Raw genomic sequence first — 17,697 nt, 5'->3', positions numbered from 1 at the left:
TCAATAGTACTTCTGTGTCAGTTAAAAACCTACAGGAACCTGATGTATATTCAAAATGGGTCGTACATATTACAAAAACCAACTTGCCTATATTGATGCCAGCAGAGAATGTGGGAGTATGCTCATAAATGAAAGTGAAACCAAGGATATACAGAGGCATCCCTGCTATTCCATGGAGACACTGGCCGAAGAAGAAGAGATAGATACATATTGATCTGTGTGGTATTCTAGTTGTCTCACAATCCGTTGCATTTGTTTTTTCACACAACTCTTTTGAAAGATAAGAAATACATTTTATTGAATCAAATTTAAAATTAAATGAACAATTAAACTTGCAGTGGTTACCACCATACTTTTTCTTTTACTTAATTTTTGTGCACTGAGTGTAGTCATACAATCAATTATCATTTTCTCAGGAGAACTAGCACAATCACAGGAAACGTGGGAATACTGAGAAAGACACACACAGTGTGAATGAAGCAATGTGACTGTTATATGTACAGGATTGCATGTACATAGATATTCTTATATACATACACATTTATTCATACATATGCACTCATTTTGTCTGTGCTTTGCATACTGTTCTTCTGACATTTGGCTCCAGAATAAAAAGTACTTGCAATGCCCTGGATGATCATACTTGTCAAAGTCCATCATCTGAGTTAATTTTGTTAGCAATCTTTAAAACATGTGCACTACTTTGACTAAGTAATTTTCTATTTCAGACCCATGAGCTTTTATAATCCATACTCAAATGGTTTGTATAAGAGAGAGAGAGAGAGAGAGAGACCACTGGTCTCTGATGGGAATGTCATGTCCTAGTCCCTTCCCAGCTTCATTCTGCTTGTGTCCTAACATGAAGTATACAGACTTCTCTTGCCCACCCCCAGTTTTCTGCCTGACCATGGGCTCAGAGTCAGTGAAGCCTAGCAACCATGGAGGAACACTCTGAAAAGCTAAAATAGATCTTTCCTACTTGCAAGTTGTTTACATTAGTTCACAACAACAGAGCATCTAGTTACACATAGGATCATTTTAAAAAAAGGAAATATGACATCATAACAATTTCTTTAGTTACTTTGTGGTCATCTACCCACTAGATTTTGAAACCTTTGGATGGCATGTTAATCTTCATTTTCTTACTCAAATGATTATACGATTTTTGTGTTTATACTTGCTAGGAGACTTGTGGAGCTAAGTAATTGATTTCAAATCATATCCACTATGATCATCTTGGGTGAAATTTAACACAAACTTGACATGTTACTGTAGAAAAACTATTAAAGTGAAATTCATGACCTAGAACATTAGAGAAAAGGTATTTCACTTAGTTTCTATGGACTAGTACACTACAGAAAACGGGAAGATGTTCCTAATATTGTGGTTTAATTCAATGTTTTCATCCTTTTCTTTTGAAATATAATAATATGTTCAATTGTGTGTTCAATCAATTTCTTTATGACATTTTCGCACACAAATATAATGTTTCTAATCAATTTCAACCCTTTTCTCTGTCTGCTTCACACTCACACAGAGTGGCTTCCTCTTCCCAACTACACAACTCTTCTACATCCATGTTCTTCTTCATTTTTAAATGACTCAATGGGCTGTGTGAAAATTTGTCACAGGATGATGGGTGAAGATTTGTTTTTGTAGAGGCCCTGGCACCTTGGCTAGGACTCCACTCCTGCTCTCTCTTCCCCCCCACTCTCTCTCTCATTCTCCACAATATGGCTACATATAAATGTCCAAGAATACAGGGAACTTGTAGGCTCATTTCTCTCCCATGATAGTGTTTGCACACACTATCTTGGATAATTTGTGTGCAGATACTCATATCTTCCGTGAGCTATTTGACTTCACTAACTATTTCATGCCTAAGTCCAGCATTTAATATTACTTCCCACACCCTTAAGCTCATCCAGTTCTTTCATTCTCCTGCATCTTCATATTGGGTATTCAGTGTGCCTTGGAAGAATTATTAATGGCTGAGCATACAACAGTCAGACATTCTTATTTTGTATTCTTCTAATCTTTCCAGATTTTTAGTATGTGATTCAAATAATACATAAAATCCTATTAGAATGTTCCTGTTAACTAAGTTATATAACTATCCTTTATATGTTTCTTCTGTATCTGTGCTCTCTTTCACAACATACAAACTCTCAGTAAAATTGCAGTCATAGTCAAAATATCACTTTTCCATGATCTCTAGCTATAATTTTAGAGCTAAAGATACACGTAGCATTCAAACTCTATTTTGACTTCATGGAAAATAGAGTCAAAAAAATCCTTCATGCTCTTTGCAGTCATAACACATCTCCTGAGACCAGTTACTTCTGCCTTGCTCTAGAAAGTTGAGCTCACTAGTCTACCTACTACTAAGAGTCATAGTTCTGTGTTTCCCATTGACTAATACTTGAATACAATCTTTTTTACTCTTAACAATAAAAATAATTCTATATTAAAGGAGATTGAAGATTGTAAATAGCATAAGTAGCATAAAAGTAACACACATAGAAATTCTCAGAAGAGAAACTAACAAGAAATGGAGTTTGTTCAATAATACAAATACTGACTAAAGTTCTGATTTTGTAACATGCAAAGCTTAATTATAGTAAATATCATGAGTTATGTTGATGAACAGACAGAAATAACTGTTTTAACAATTTGGGTAAAGTCATGTTAAAATTTCCCGAAAGAAATGGGTAAAAAAATATCAAGAAATCATACAGATACTGCTCAGACTCACATATGAAAACAAGATGATTTCAGCAGTTCATATAAAGAGGGCTGATCAGTAGCATGCCCACTATTTATTCTTTAAGAGTGAGAGGAATGTAGTGCTAAGGAGGTGGCTCAACAATTCAGTACTCTGAGTGTCCTTCCAGAGAACCTGGATTCTGTTTGCAACATCTAACTGGAAACTATCAACCATCTGTAGCTCCAGTTCCAGGTTTTGACAGCCTCTCTGGCCTCATCAGAAATCAGACACACACACATGTGTCCATGTGTATACATGCATGACACTCAAGCAGATAAGACAAAATTAGTATTTAAAAGATTTTAAGAAATTTAAAAGATTCCCCCCTCCTTCCCCAATTACAGTATAACAATAACAAAGAAATAGAGACCTTGAATTTGAAAGTGACAAAGTTGGAATTTTTTTAAAAATTGGAGAGAAACAAAAACAAGGGGCAAGATGTAGCAAGGGTAAGAAGACAGAAAAAAAGAAAGGAGGAAGTGATATCATTTTGTTTTAATTTTAAAAGCTAAAAACTGAAAAGGATTCAAAATTTGAAGTGGATTTAAAGAGATTGCTCGTATTCGGGCATTAGTAAGAAGGGACAGAGAAGGGTGGCTTGCAGAGGGCAGGAGGAGGGGATCAGGAATGGAGCAAAGGGTGAGACAGGAGCACAAGAATCATCACTAGAGGATACCTCCTGCTTTTCAACTGGGGGAAGAAGGGAAGCATACTAACATGTAACTGTGGGCTCAATGAACATTTCAATGTACAGAAATTAAGATGATTTTTCTCTATAACATTAGTTTCCATCCAAGACAGGACATGTTAGTGATTCAGTGAGAAAAACTAAATTGTTTTTAAAGGTTAGAATAGAGTGTTCCCTAAGGGACAATGAGAGAAGAAGGCTGAGGGCACTCACGGGAGGAGTTCTGGGTGATTTCACTGTGCTCTGCTGACAGACAGGAAACAAGCTACAAAGAAGGGAAATAGCAACTATGAGAATCAGACAAAGCAGGTGTCACTATCATCTCGTCCCTGTGAAAGAAGTGCGCCTTCATTCTGAGTAAGCTGAAAACACCTGTGGCTGTCACCATTAAGCCCAGTTCAGTATGTCTGCTGAGAAAGATGTGTGGATGGTCACTTCATAGAAAATTCTACCATGCAAAGGTGACTATGTGGTATGAGTATTTTCATGAATTTGTGCAAAAATTTTCTGTCAGATATTTCAAGATGTGGTGAACATGTGTGTTGAGGCACCAGGTTGAATATGAAGACTGCAGTCATCTCTGTAAATAACAGATGGAATCATGGAGCAGAAAACAGAATAGAAAAATCCCAAGAAAAACAAAATGTAGATGACACGAACAAGGTTCAAGAGGAAGAAAAAGGTATTTGCTACTGTGACTCCTTTCCAGCAGTGACAACCTTTTAAAGATTTATATTAAATTTTTAAATTGTATGTGTTTGTGTAAGTCAGTGCCAGCAGAGGACAGAAGAGGGTGTCGAATGCCCTAGAGCTGTAACTATGGGATGTTCCTAGCTGCCTACTGGGAATCAAATTCAAGTCCTCTGAAACCATGGAATATGCTCTTGCCAATGATCAGAATTTTAAGATTTATAAAAAAAAAAAAGAAATTTGTGTTCCTTAAGATTCTACCATTTCTGGTTATCAGAGAAATGCAAATCAAAGCAACTCTGTGATTTCATCTTACACCTGTAAAAAATGCTGATGACAACTTATGCTGGAGAGATTATGGGGTAAAGGAAACATTCCTGCACTGCTCGTAGGAATGCAAGATTGTAAAACCCCTTTGGATATTACTATTGCGATTTTTCAGAAAATTAGAAAACAGCCTTCCACAAGACCCAGCAATACCAATTTTGGGTATATATCCAAAGGATGCTCAATCGTACAACAAGGAGGACTTGTGCTCATCTCTCTCTCTCTCATTATCTCTCTCTCTCTCTCTCTCTCTCTTTCTCTCTCTCTCTCTCGTGTGTGTGTGTGTGTGTGTGTGTATCAGCATTGTCTGTCATGTCAGAACCTGGAAACAACCTAAATGACCCTCATCTGAAGAATGGATAGAGAAAATGTGGTACATTTACACAGCAGAGTACTACACAGCAGAAAAAAATAATGACATGTTCAATTTCACAGAAAAATGGATGGAGCTTGAAAACATCATTTTGAATGAGATTACCCAGACCCAGAAAGACAACTATCAATGTGCTCACTCATAAGTGGTTTTTAGACATAAAGCAATGAAAACCAGCCCACAAATCACAATCCCAGAGAACCTAGACAACAATGAGGACCCGAAGAGAGGCAGCACAGATCTAATCTACATGGGAAGTAGAAAAAGACAACATCTCCTGAGTAAATTGGGAGCATGGAGACCATGGAAGCGGGTTAAAGGGAAGGGGAGAGGAAGGGAGAGGAAGGACAGAAAAAATGTTTAGCTCAATAAAATCAATAAAAAAAATTAAAAGAAGATTCTATCATTTCTGACCAGTATATAGTTAAGAAAACAAAGAAATAAAATGTTTTTCATTCCCTTCTTTTTATCAGTCATCTTCTCATTCCAACTGTCAGTTCTATAAATATAGAATACATATTATAAGCATATGTGTAATATATAGTCCTTACAGAACCAATGATTTTAAATATTTAGTATATGACAATATATTTGAAAAATCTCACCTTCATCTTCATTAAATTGTCTAATAATTTCATACTTGTAGAAAGGAATAGCAAATATAAATGATGAAATTCCTAATATAAAGGCAGAAGCTGCCACCCATTTTGACCTGTTTCCTTGGCCTCCGTAGTATGCTACAAATATTGCTACCATGAAAGATACATAATAATCAGTGCAATCCATTACGTATCTCTCTGATTCTGTCAGAGATAATTCCTTCTCCATTATTTTCAAATTCAAATCAACAAGGGCAAATAAAGATCCTAAAAATTCAAAAGGAAGACAAAAGACAATATAAAGATTTTAATATACAAACATATCACCACTATAACCATTCAAAAAAGCATTGAACTGATTTAATTTATTTTATAATAATGTGAATGAGAAAAACTTACACGCAAAAATTAATTCATTTTCCTCAAATAAATATTTACTTGAATATTAAAAGCTATTTTAACTACCTCTATTAGTAGCTTATTAAGATAAACTATGGTCTATCATCTCATCCCTCTTTTTAAATGCATTATGTATCAGATATGTAGAATAAATAAATAATATATGGGATGTTTACATATTTTCTAAATTAAAACTATAAAGACATTTGAAACCCAGTTTTGATTTTGTTTCTTTTTGGGGGGAGTGCGGTTGGGTTTCTCTGTAGCTTTGGAGAGGATTCTGTGTTTGAGGTTTAACATTTTTGAGCATTTCAATCTTTCAAAACATAAATGTGTTCAATGTAAATTATTTTATGGTCCTGTGTATTAAATAGATGGCAACGTTATTTCTTTAAAATCACTATCCAGCATGCTAAGAATAAAAAAAAAAGTCATACTAAGTGAAACAAAAATAACTTGATACAGGGAATAGCTAGAAAAAGTATTATATTTCTTGGAATGAAAACAGAAATAGTTACAAATTAGAACTCAAGGCTATATCTGGAAAAGGGTTAGATCAAAATTCACTGAGCAGTATCCATAGCTGCTGTTGTCTGTCTCAAGCACTCCTTTGTTTGCAGGGATCCAGGAGTCCAGACTCTTCCTAAAGCTTCTAAAGCTCTGAGAAGCCGCTCATCTCCTGCTGGTCTGCTGCCCCAGTAGTAGTCAAGGCTAGACCCAAGGAACACAGGGCTGCTGAAACATTTATGCTGCTGATAGAATGTCTATTCCCTACTTTAACTCCAAGAACTTCAATCACCCTGTATTGGTCCTGCTACCAAAATCACCAGAAAAACATAGAAGATTCTGGCTATACATTCGGTGTGCTTCCTGCTGGAGCCTCTCATTATCAACAGTGTGAAGGTGGAAGGTTGTGGGCAAATGCAGTTTCCAAGTTCACAGAACATTTGCAAATAAAAGTAAGTTCAGAAATCGAGCGATGGAGCTTGAGAACTATGGGCAAAAGCAATGAGATTTATTATAGTGACAAAAATTCATGAAGAAAAGTTTATAACTAAAATTATACAAGGATGAGGAAGATGAATAGGAAGGAGAAGAGAAAATGTGAATAAAAACACCCTTTACTTTTCTCCCCTGACAATTCTAAGATGAAGAAACAAAATCCAGACTAAAAGATGATTTGTCAGAGTGTTTCAAAATTGTGAGCAGAAACTACCTCAGGATGGCAATGCTGTTTTCATCCTTAATCTCCAAGAAATTGAACCCAGAACTCAAGTTGGTCATCAAATGACATGAACCAACAATATTACCTTCCCACTAGCTCTGTATCTGGATACCAGAAGCTGGTACCCACTGTGGAGTGCACCAAGCCAAGTAGATTACCAAGGACTGGACGCAAGAACAGAGGATTGGATTTACTGATTTTGATTCCATTCATGCCCAGCATTGACCCTTTCCTTCTCACAGCATGTTGGCCATGTTTACTCTCAATAAAGCAACTCTACTTCTCCAACTTACCATGAGCTAAGACCACCACAAAGAACAAAAACAGGAAGAAGTCAATATTGTTGAGACGTTGAAAAGCAGGGAAAACTAGAGGGCCCAAGCCGAATGACCCCTCCAGGGAATCACTGTATTTTGAATCTGACATATTTGGGGGACTTGAAGAAGCAGGCGTATTCTCTAGTGGGAGCTTTTTAAACTTTGTCACGGACCTTGGAACTGTTGTCAGATAGGGAATTATTTTATTGGATTTCTGAATCTCCTTGTTGTCCTTGCCATCCCCCTCTTGCGCCTGAGCCACCTCCATGGTAGCTTGCTCTTCCCCCGGGGCCTGTGTCATGGCTTATCTGTGACAGATCCGTGGAGACTGCAGGGATGTTTCCAGGCACCTGTGCACTCTGTAGACTCCAATGACTAACGCTGTGGCTCTCACTCTAACCTCTTCCGGGAACGTTACTGCCGGTGCAGGAAGCTAACGTCTCCACGGAAGGGTTGACTGACGTGGCCAAAATTCCAAGATAGTATTCTGTCTTCTCTATGTCACAGAAAAGGAAAGAAAAAAAGGACAGGGAAGGAAAGAAAAAAGGGGGAAAGGAGGGAAGTCCTTTACATCATGTATTCTGATCCCATTCATTCCCATCCCTTCATGTCCACCTTATGCTCCCGTACTCCCCCAACCCCACAGAAAAAAAAAATATTAAAGAGAAAAAGGAAGTAAATAAATCGGAAAAAAAATTAAAAAGGAAAAATTTAAAACTCTTGTCATGGAAGCCGCAGTTCGACCCAACAAGTCACGCCGTGTACCCCTTTATCCATACATCTCTACTTGCAAGCATCGTTTGCAAAGAGTCATTTTCCCCTTTCCCATCAGGCGGACCAACAATATAGTCCTGCCCAGGCCCAGACCAAGGATTATAACTTGACATGCGCCAACATCCACCCCATCTATGATCTTTTGGAGCACATGAAGGGACCCAACCCACAGACCCAACGCTGCAGGATCTCTACCACACAGGGTGGTGTAGGTACAGGAAGTCCTAGAGGGGACCCAGCATCTATTGTGTCATGGAGACCTGGGGCCTCGAACCAGACCAAAGACTCCTTAGAAGACAAATATTTTTAAAAGAAACAAACAAATAAATAAATATTTAAGTATATGACAGGGGAACAAACCTTCAGTATCTCGAGAATGGCTTTTTTTGTGTGTGTGTGGTCTTTCTACAAATTGATACTCCCACTTGATACAAATTTGTGAAGTGTGCTCTGGGTTCTAGCCGCTCCACCACCCTCTTCGTCGCCATGGCCGCTGCCTTTGCTCGCCATGCTCTCCACCCGCATCCTGCTCACCACCATCACCGACCAGCAGCAGCTGAAGGTGTAGCCACATGCCCGGGAGTCTCAGCGGGACCCGCATCCTGGCGAGCAAGACAGCAAGGAGTATCTTCTGGACAGGGCCGAAGAGGAAAGTAAAGAATCTAATAAGTCCAGCATTGAAGATGAGCCCTTACTGAGAGAAAATCCCCACTGCTTCATTGTCTTTCCCATCGAATACCATGATATCTGGCAGATGTAGAAGAAAGCCGAGGCCTCCTTCTGGACGGCTGAGGAAGTAGACCTTTCCAAGGATATCCAACATTGGGAAGCGCTGAAACTGAACGAGAGACATGTTATTTCTCACGTCCTGGCTTTCTTTGCTACGAGTGATGGCATAGTCAATGAAAACCTGGTGGAGCTCTTTAGCCAAGAAGTACTAGTTACAGAGGCCCGCTGTTTCTATGGCTTCCAAATTGCCATGGAAAACATACATTCTGAAATGTACAGTCTCTTCATTGACAGTTACATTTAAGATTCCAAAGAGAGGGTATAACTCTTCAATGCTATTGAGACAATGCCTTGTGTGAAACAAACAAACAAAAACCCAGAAAACTCCCTGGGCCCTGCGTTGGATTGGGGACCAAGAGGCTACCTATGGAGAATGAGTTGTGGCCTTTGCTGCTGCAGATGCGATCTTCTCTGGCTCTTTTGCGTCAATATAATGGCTCAAGAAACCGGGACTGATGCCTGACCTTACATTTTCTAACGAGCTTATTAGCAGAGATCTGGGTTTACACTGTGATTTTGCCTGATGTTCAGGCACCTGGTACACAAGCCGTCGGAGCAAAGAGTACAAGAATCATCAGTGTAGTAAGGATAGAGCAGAGGTTTCTCCTAGAGGCCCTGCCTGTGAAGCTCATCGGGATGAGCTGCACCCTGATGAAGCAGTACATCGAATTCGTGGCGGACAGGCTTATGCTGAAGCTAGGGTTCAGCAAGATTTAAAGAGTAGAAAATCCGTTTGACTTAATGGAAAATAATTCACTAGAAGGGAAGACCAACTTCTTTGTGAAGCAAATGGGCGAGTATCAGAGGATGGGGGTGATTTCAAATACAGCAGAGAATTCTTTTACTTTGGATGCTGACTTCTGAGTAAACCACCTGCTCTTTGTTGATTATTGTTCTCCCCTTGTCATAAACAAAAAAAAAATCAGCAAAAGCAATCAACTGGCTACACCATGAATTGTAGTTGAATTTGTTAACCAGTATCTAAAAACTGAGTAGCTACCTCAAAAAAAATTGTGAAGCATTATGATAGACAGATAGATAGATAGACAGACAGACAGACAGACAGACATTAGGTATATGGTAAGACATATCTGCATCTACTGTGTTGGGAGAGCTGGAAGAACAATCAAAAATCAGAACACAAGGAGTCAAGCAAGGGCCTTGAATGAAAGGTCTTACAGTGACAAAAGCATTGTCATGAGAAATTCATTCCGCTCCAAGAATAGGAAGCAAGTAATGTATTCCACTATAAAAGAAGTGAGGAAATGAAGAACAGAGTTTTATTTCTGGGAGTAAAAATCTTACTTGCGTGAAGGACCATGGTTTATGGCATTAAATTTGTTTCATATAAAAATGCAATTTCGGATCTCCTCCTTCCTTCCTGGCTTGAAGCTGAGTCATGTATATTTCTGAGGGTGACTTTCCAGCACAATTGAACCTATTTCCACTCTTAAGACATAGACTTGTTGTCAAAATTCATGAAGCCTTTGAACAATTTTGCCACTCAAAGTGTCGTCATGGTATCCTAGGAAAAATAACCAACTGAAGCCTAAGCCAGCAAACCCACATGTATTTAGTTGACAGAAAATGTTGACTTTTTTCGTATATTAAGAGACTCAAATTGTCATCGTACTAAATACACAAATAAGGGTAACTGCCTAGTGTACCATTTTGTTATACACAACATAAATATCCTTTCATATTGCTTCATCATATTGATAAGCACAAATGAAATGAGATTCTTAGGAATAAAAAGTATGGGATGGTGAGAATTGCTATTCTTGTTTTCTGATACCAAACATGCATAGCCTAAAGGCAGAAGAATAAAGATAGCTCTGCAAACAATGAAAGCTCTGGAAATTTTGTTTCTGATGAGACTATAAAAAGTCAAAGAGAACTCTGTCCCAGTCTGTCAGTAATAGTTATATAGGTCTTCTAAAAATAATATTTTGGGATTTCAGTAGAGAGCTGAATTTGTGAATTCATTACAAAGTATAAGAAGGTAATAAGAAGCAGTACAGACTGTGTGTGTATCATATTGAAAAGACACAGAGAAGGAAAGAACATGGGGACCTCTTCAAAGCCAAGTGGAGACAAGTACATACTCTGAGAAACCTCAAAAGTCTGAGGAACGAGAGATAGCTCATCCCAATTTAGCAGAGTTTGTCAGCAATTAAGAAAGTATCTGGTAGTAATAGACTTGCTCTAAGGAAAACAATGTTCAGCTTCCTTCCCGAATGTTATACTGCTGGTCCCTTTGGACATACACAGCAGAAGCACTTTGCCTTTTCAAACAAACCAGGGAAACATTATGTCCTCTAGTCCCAGGTAAATGTCCTCATAAGGAGAAAAAGGATCAGGAAGACTGGGTTGTCTATCTGCAGTCTATATATCAAAGGTTGGATGCTGCCCCAGGGACTGATTTAAGTAAAAAAAATTGCCAAAGAAAGAAAGAAAGGAACTTAATTTGATCTGAAGAAATTCATCAAATCAAGACAAGATCTATCCCTTAGGTCTAGACACTAAGTCATTCTGAAAGGCAGATTAAACCAGGGGAATTAAGTCCAACTTAGATGACTAGGGAAAAATGTGCCATGTGAGCAACACAGACAAGTAATAGCATCCTAGGAACATACCATCTGTGTGGTGCACACAGCAACACTAGCACAGTAACACTATCAAGATTTTCTAGTGCTCCAGGTTTTACCAGAGGCACGAAAAAGTTCATTCCCCAATGGAAAAATTTGAAGTTCGTGCTTCACTGACAATGAATAGTATACAAAAAAAATCCAACTCAAGCTCTGCTTGAACACCCATTAACATATGTAGTATCTAAAGAAGTGCAACAAGTATTCATCTGTAAATATTTCACTCAGTCTTCATCGTTCTTCATATTCACTGCCTGAAAATTTGTGTTAACTTACCTCATACATGTGAAGTTTAGGTACTACCATGAGACAAAAGATAGAAAACCCATTTGAACACACAACGAATGCAAGTTTTAAGAAACTAATGAAAGTTACAGAACCATATATGCAATAATACCAGTAAATAAAAAATTAACACAAATAGAACCTAAACAACAGTTACTTATGTAAATGTCAAGATGCCAATTCCTCCTTTCTGTCGTCCCTCTCTGCCATCCAATCTAGCCCATCCCCAATGCTTGGTGCTAGCTGCCAATACCTAGAAACAACCTTAATCTGGACCTCCCTGTAGCCCTGGATGGCATTTTTTTCGTTTACATCTGGTCTTCCATTATAGTCTTGCCCATATCCCTCTCAGTCCTGCAGCAATCTACTTACAGGTGCCCTCATCCTTCTCTACCTCCATTTCTTGGCAATTCTGTTGAATCTTAGTGCAGATATAGCTTTCTTTCTTCCTGTGGTCCTTATCAGTCCCTGTTATTTTTTTCACAGATAAGAAAAATGTTCTTTTCATTTTTATTTGGAAGTATAATGACACTTTTCCTGAGTGAAACATTGATAATACTCCATTGATCTTTAGAAATGAAACCATGTTTCTTCCTTAATCCTTTTAAATAGGTTGACTTGTAGCAATCCATTATATTTTACTTAGTCTCATACTCTCATGCTAAGAAACACCTTAAAACCATCTATTTATAATATGAACTATGTTTTTCTAAAACACATCAGTCAATATATAAACATGAAATTTTCTAAAAAAGCATAAATTTGGGTATTGCATGATAATATTTAAATTTAATTCTTTTTTATTTCCAATTAATTTACTTGGGAAAGCTTTGCATCATGAATAACAAAAGTCTTCTCCCATGAATATTGATTATGGCATTTCTTCAATGGTAAGGTTCACCAACAAAATACAAGACATAGGGCAAAACTACAGGAGCTGAAGATGAGGAGCAAGAAATTGGTACCTAGGTCAAAGAAAATGTTAAATCCACAAAAGTCCAAGCACAAAATGTTTAGAAAATCTGGGACACTATGAAAAGCCCAAAGCTACAAATAATAGGAAAGCAAGAAGGAGAATATGCGTAGATCAGGCCCAGGAAAAAAAGAAAAACATAGAAGACCCCAACCTGAAGAATGAGATTCTGTCAAAGTAAAAGAACCAAATAGATGGGGGGTGGATGTAAGGGGAGTTCGGTAGAGAGAAGGGAGAAGGGGAGGATTCGGGATAGTTTGGGGGAATGGTATGGGTGGGATGGAGGAAGGATGGATATGGGAACAGGGAAGTAAATATCTCAACTAAGGGAGCCATTTTAGGGTTTGTAAGAGACTTGATTCTAGAGGGGATCCCAGGTCCAAGGAGAGATCTCCAGATTGTTCTCTGGGCAGCAGAGGAGAGGATGCATGAACTGGCCTCGTCCTATAACCATACTGATGAATATTTTGCATATCACCATAGAACCTTCATCTGGCGATGGATGGAGATAGAGACAGAGTCCCACATTGGAGCACTGGACTTAGCTCCCTAGGCCCAAATGAGGAGCAGAAGGAGGGAGAACATGAGCAAGAAAGTCAGGATCACAAGGGGTGCGTCCACCCACTGAGATGGTGGGACTGATCTAATGGGAGCTCACCAAGTCCAGGTAGACTGGGACTGATGGAGCATGTGATCAAAATGAACACTCTAAACATGGCTGGCAATTAAGGCTGACTGAGAAGCCAAGGACAATGGTACTGGGATTTAATTCTACTGCATGAACTAACTTTGTGTGAGCCTAGTTTGTTTGGGTGCTCACCTTTAAAGACCTGTTTGGATGGGGGAGAACCTTGAACTTCCCACGGGTCAGGGAACTCTGACTGCTCTTAAGACTAGAGAGGGAGGGAAAGGTGGGGATCGGGAGATGGGGAGGGGGAGGTGGGGAGGGAGATGGAAAAGGGAGGCGGGGAAGAGGTGGAAATTTTTAATAAATAAAAAAAAATAAAAAAGAACCAAAGAGAAAGAACAAGGAAAGAAATTCTACATTAAACATAGGGATCAAATGTAAACTAAATGTACAGAATAAAGCATATAAAACATTGCAAGGGAAAAAGATCAAGTAACACAAAAAAGAAAAACCCATTAATATAACATTTGTCTTATCAATAGAAACTCTTTCCTTAAGCAGGCCCTGGGTGATTGTTCTGCAGAAGCCACAAATTTGGCCCAGACTATTATACCGAAAAACTTTATCAAAATAGGAGAAGAAAAACAAATCATTCTACAATAAAAACAATTTTGAGCAGAATCTATTTACTAATCCTGCTTTAATAGGGAAAGTTCTGTTTTAAGAGGTTAATTATAAACAAACAAAATAAAATAATAAAAAAATAGTCTCATACCAGGACACAAAAAGAGGGGGGAAGGCAAACACAATAATGATAAAGTAAGAGAAAATATCAGAGACTACTTACTCACCGATGATTCTAACATTAAGGATCTCAATTCCCTATTTAAAAAAATACAGGCTAACAGAAATGATGCAAAAATAGAATCCATCCAAGAAACACATCTTACCATCAAAGTAGGAAATCACCTCATGGTAAAATGTTGGAAAAAGATATTAAAATCAAATGGTCTCAAGAAGCAAACCAGTACAGAAACTTAAATACAATGATTTTCTAATTAAAACAGTTCTGAAGTTAAGGAAGGCCACTGCATACTCATTAAAGGAAAGCTCAACCCAGAAGATGTTGCTATTGTTAAAGTCTGTGCACTAAACACGAGGTCACCAAACTTCTTAAAAGAAATAGTACTAGAGCTAAAACCACATGTTGCCCCTAACACAATGGCAGTAGGTGACTTCAATACCAATTTCTTGACAATAAAAACAAAAATTAAACAGATAAATACAAGAGCTAACTGGCATTGTTTACCGAAATAACCCTAAATGTTATTTATAGAACACTTGTAACAAACTAAAAGAATCTACCTTTCCTCAGCAGTTCATGAAATGCTCTCCAAAATTGGCCACATACTTAGACACAAAGCAAGTATCAACAGACACACAGAAATTTGAATAACACCCTGAATCTTACCTGAACACCATGAATTAGGCTGAAAATCATCAACAACAAATGACAAAAAGTTTAAGAAGGCTTTAGAAGTTGGAAAAATCTCCCATCTTTCTGGATAGATAGAATTAATACAACAAATATGACCATTCTAACAAAAACAGCCTACGTATTCTACTTATTCAATGCACTTCCTTTCAAAATTCTAACCTAATTCTTCACAAAATTTAAAAAGACCATTTCCAGCTTCAAATGGAAACAAAATCCCAGGATCCTTAAACGATCTTGAATAGCAGAAGAACTTCTCAGGGTATCACCATTCCCAATCTTAAATTGTACTATAGAATTATTGTGATTAGAAAAAAAAACAGTATGGTATTGGCATAAACACAGGTTGATCAATGGAATGGAATTGAATGCTAAGACATAAATCCACATAACTATGGACATCTGATTTTGAAAAGGAAACAAAGACTTCATACTGGAAAAAAACACTGCATCTTCAATAAATAGTGCTAGCCAAATTAGGTGACTACAGGTAGAAGAATACAAATAGATCTACAATTATAACCATGAACAAAACTCAGGGTCAGGTGGATTAAGACCCTAGATGTAAGGCTAGATACCCTAAATGTAATAGAAGAGAAAGCAGAATCTTGAATTCATTGACACAGAAAAAGATTTTATGAACAGTATAGCATGGTAGTATAGGCACTAAGAACATCAACTAATAAATGGAACTTTATGAAACTGAAAAGCTTCTGTATGGCAAAATAACACATGATATTTTGAACACAGGTTGTATATTTCTTGTTTTGTTCTTGTTCAAGGTGATTTGAACTATGTAATTTTATAGGGTAATTTCTGTAGATTTTTAAGATTGATTTTTCTAGCTATATGAAGAATTTCTTTGGTTTTCTTATATAGTGATTGCACTGACTCTATATTCCTTTGAATAGAATAGGTTCAAATATGTTTTCACTAAATCCTAAGACTAAATATAAGAATGGCCTTCAATGATATGGTGATGTGAATTCTGGCATGAAAGCCATTTGGTCAAAAATTCATCAGATTAGAACTGCACATATCTTGATAAAGTCATTTAATATTTCACTATGTTAGGGATTCATTTTCCTAGACAGAGTCTCACTATATATTGTTTTGCCTGGTCTTGAGCTCACTATATAGAACAAGTTGATCTCCAACTCATAGAGATCCTCCTGCCTCTGCCTTCTGCTCACTGATATTAAAGTGGTGTGCTATAGCCCAAATGTTTCAGGCTTTCATATTTTGGGCCACCAACCAGTTCCCAAATCAAGACATGGGACTTATTATTAGTTATGAATACTTGGCCTTAGTTTATGCTTGTCCTACTAGCTCTTATAGCTTATTTTAACCTGTTTCTCATCATCTACATTCTCCTCAGAGCTAGTCCTGGGCTTGTCACTCTCTTTCTCCCTAGTTCTCCCCTCCTTCTCTTCCTTTGCCTAGTTTTCTGCTCCTACTGAATTCTCTCTGCCCAGCAGACCCACCGATCCTATCCCTACCTAGCTATTGGCTGTTCAGCTCTTTATTGGAACAATCAGGTGCCTCAGGTGAGGTGAAACAAAAGCAACACATCTTTACATACTTAAAATAAATGTAGCATAAACAGATGTAACACATCTGATTATTAAAGTAATATTCTGCAGGATAAACAAATGGAACAGATATTTACATAGTTAAAATAATATTCCACAGCAACCCAAGTTCTTAGGAAAATGGATTACATTTGTCATTGGCCTGTAAACATATGCAGAACATTACTAAAGGTCTGTGCTCATCAGGTGTTACCTGGTGAGTATACAGACCCTCTTCATGTGATATTAAGAAAAAAAGCTAAACACTGGATTTGGTGGCACACACTTTTAATCCCAGCAATCAGGATGTAGAGGCAGGCAGATTTCTTTGAGTTCAATGCCAGCCTAATCAACAGAGAAAGTTACAGGACAATCTCCAACACTACACAGAGATACTCTGTCTCAAAAACCAAACAAACAAACAAACAAGCTGAAAGTTATTTTAGGTTCTAAAATATACTAATTATACTATATATAATGGAATTTAACTACACTAATGCATACACTTTGTCTTTTTAAGTATTTATTCAGTTATTTTAATAAGATCTTGCTGTTCAATGTTTCTATCTCTTCATTTAATTCAGATTGCAAATCCTAAATTGTCTACCTAATTTCATTTTTCCCTCTGGATGCTATGCCTGTTTGGGTCTGAGCCTGGAGAGCCATAGAAGACTGGTGATGGCAGCAACTTGGGATCACAGGTGTGTAGGGTCAGCCTCAGCAACAGAGAGTTCAGATGAAGCTTCAAGATAGGGCTGGGCCTAGAGGGAAACCACATGGATGGAGGAAAGTGAGTTAGTTAGACTCACCAACAGCTCTCACAGATTGGCTTCTGCCTGGGCCTTTCCTTGGAGGGACATTATAAATGAGGAGCAAAGACAAGGGTCCTGGCTCAGACAGGGCATGAGAGTTTGTACCTATAAAATAGGATAAACATCTAAAAACTGCACTTCATGATTAAAGTGTGTGTGTGTGTGTATGTGTGTGTGCATGTGTGTGCGCGCACGCTTTGAAATGTGGACTTCTAAAACCATAATGAGTAGTGGAAATTCTTATTACTTTAAATTTCATAATGTATCTGCATTGATAAACATGAAAAGATTAATCATTTAATCTGCAATTTTCAATTAATTTACAGTCTTTCCTTTC

General features: G+C 37.7%; 1 protein-coding gene and 1 pseudogene across 1 annotated transcript in view; one reads left to right on the top strand and one right to left on the bottom strand.

Annotated features, from left to right (window-relative positions):
- LOC148123309 (solute carrier organic anion transporter family member 6C1-like) overlaps positions 1–8,141 on the bottom strand; it is an 81,037-nt gene extending 72,896 nt beyond the window's left edge. The window contains exons 1-3 of the mRNA XM_087908165.1: positions 7,362–8,141; positions 5,451–5,711; positions 30–270 (exon numbers count right to left, since the gene is read on the bottom strand). Of these exons, the coding sequence (XP_087764291.1) occupies positions 30–270; positions 5,451–5,711; positions 7,362–7,686 (827 nt within the window). The 5' untranslated portion in view covers positions 7,687–8,141. The remainder of the gene's footprint in view (positions 1–29; positions 271–5,450; positions 5,712–7,361) is intronic.
- A 526-nt stretch (positions 8,142–8,667) lies between these two features.
- On the top strand, positions 8,668–9,812 carry LOC146896092 (ribonucleoside-diphosphate reductase subunit M2 pseudogene; annotated as a pseudogene).
- The last annotated feature ends 7,885 nt before the right edge of the window (positions 9,813–17,697 follow it).

The sequence above is a fragment of the Myodes glareolus genome, chromosome 1 (assembly GCF_982192425.1).
Source record: "Myodes glareolus chromosome 1, mMyoGla1.1, whole genome shotgun sequence".
In the NCBI taxonomy this organism is placed as follows: Eukaryota; Metazoa; Chordata; class Mammalia; order Rodentia; family Cricetidae; genus Myodes; species Myodes glareolus.
This window is presented reverse-complemented; position numbering and strand designations above follow the sequence as displayed.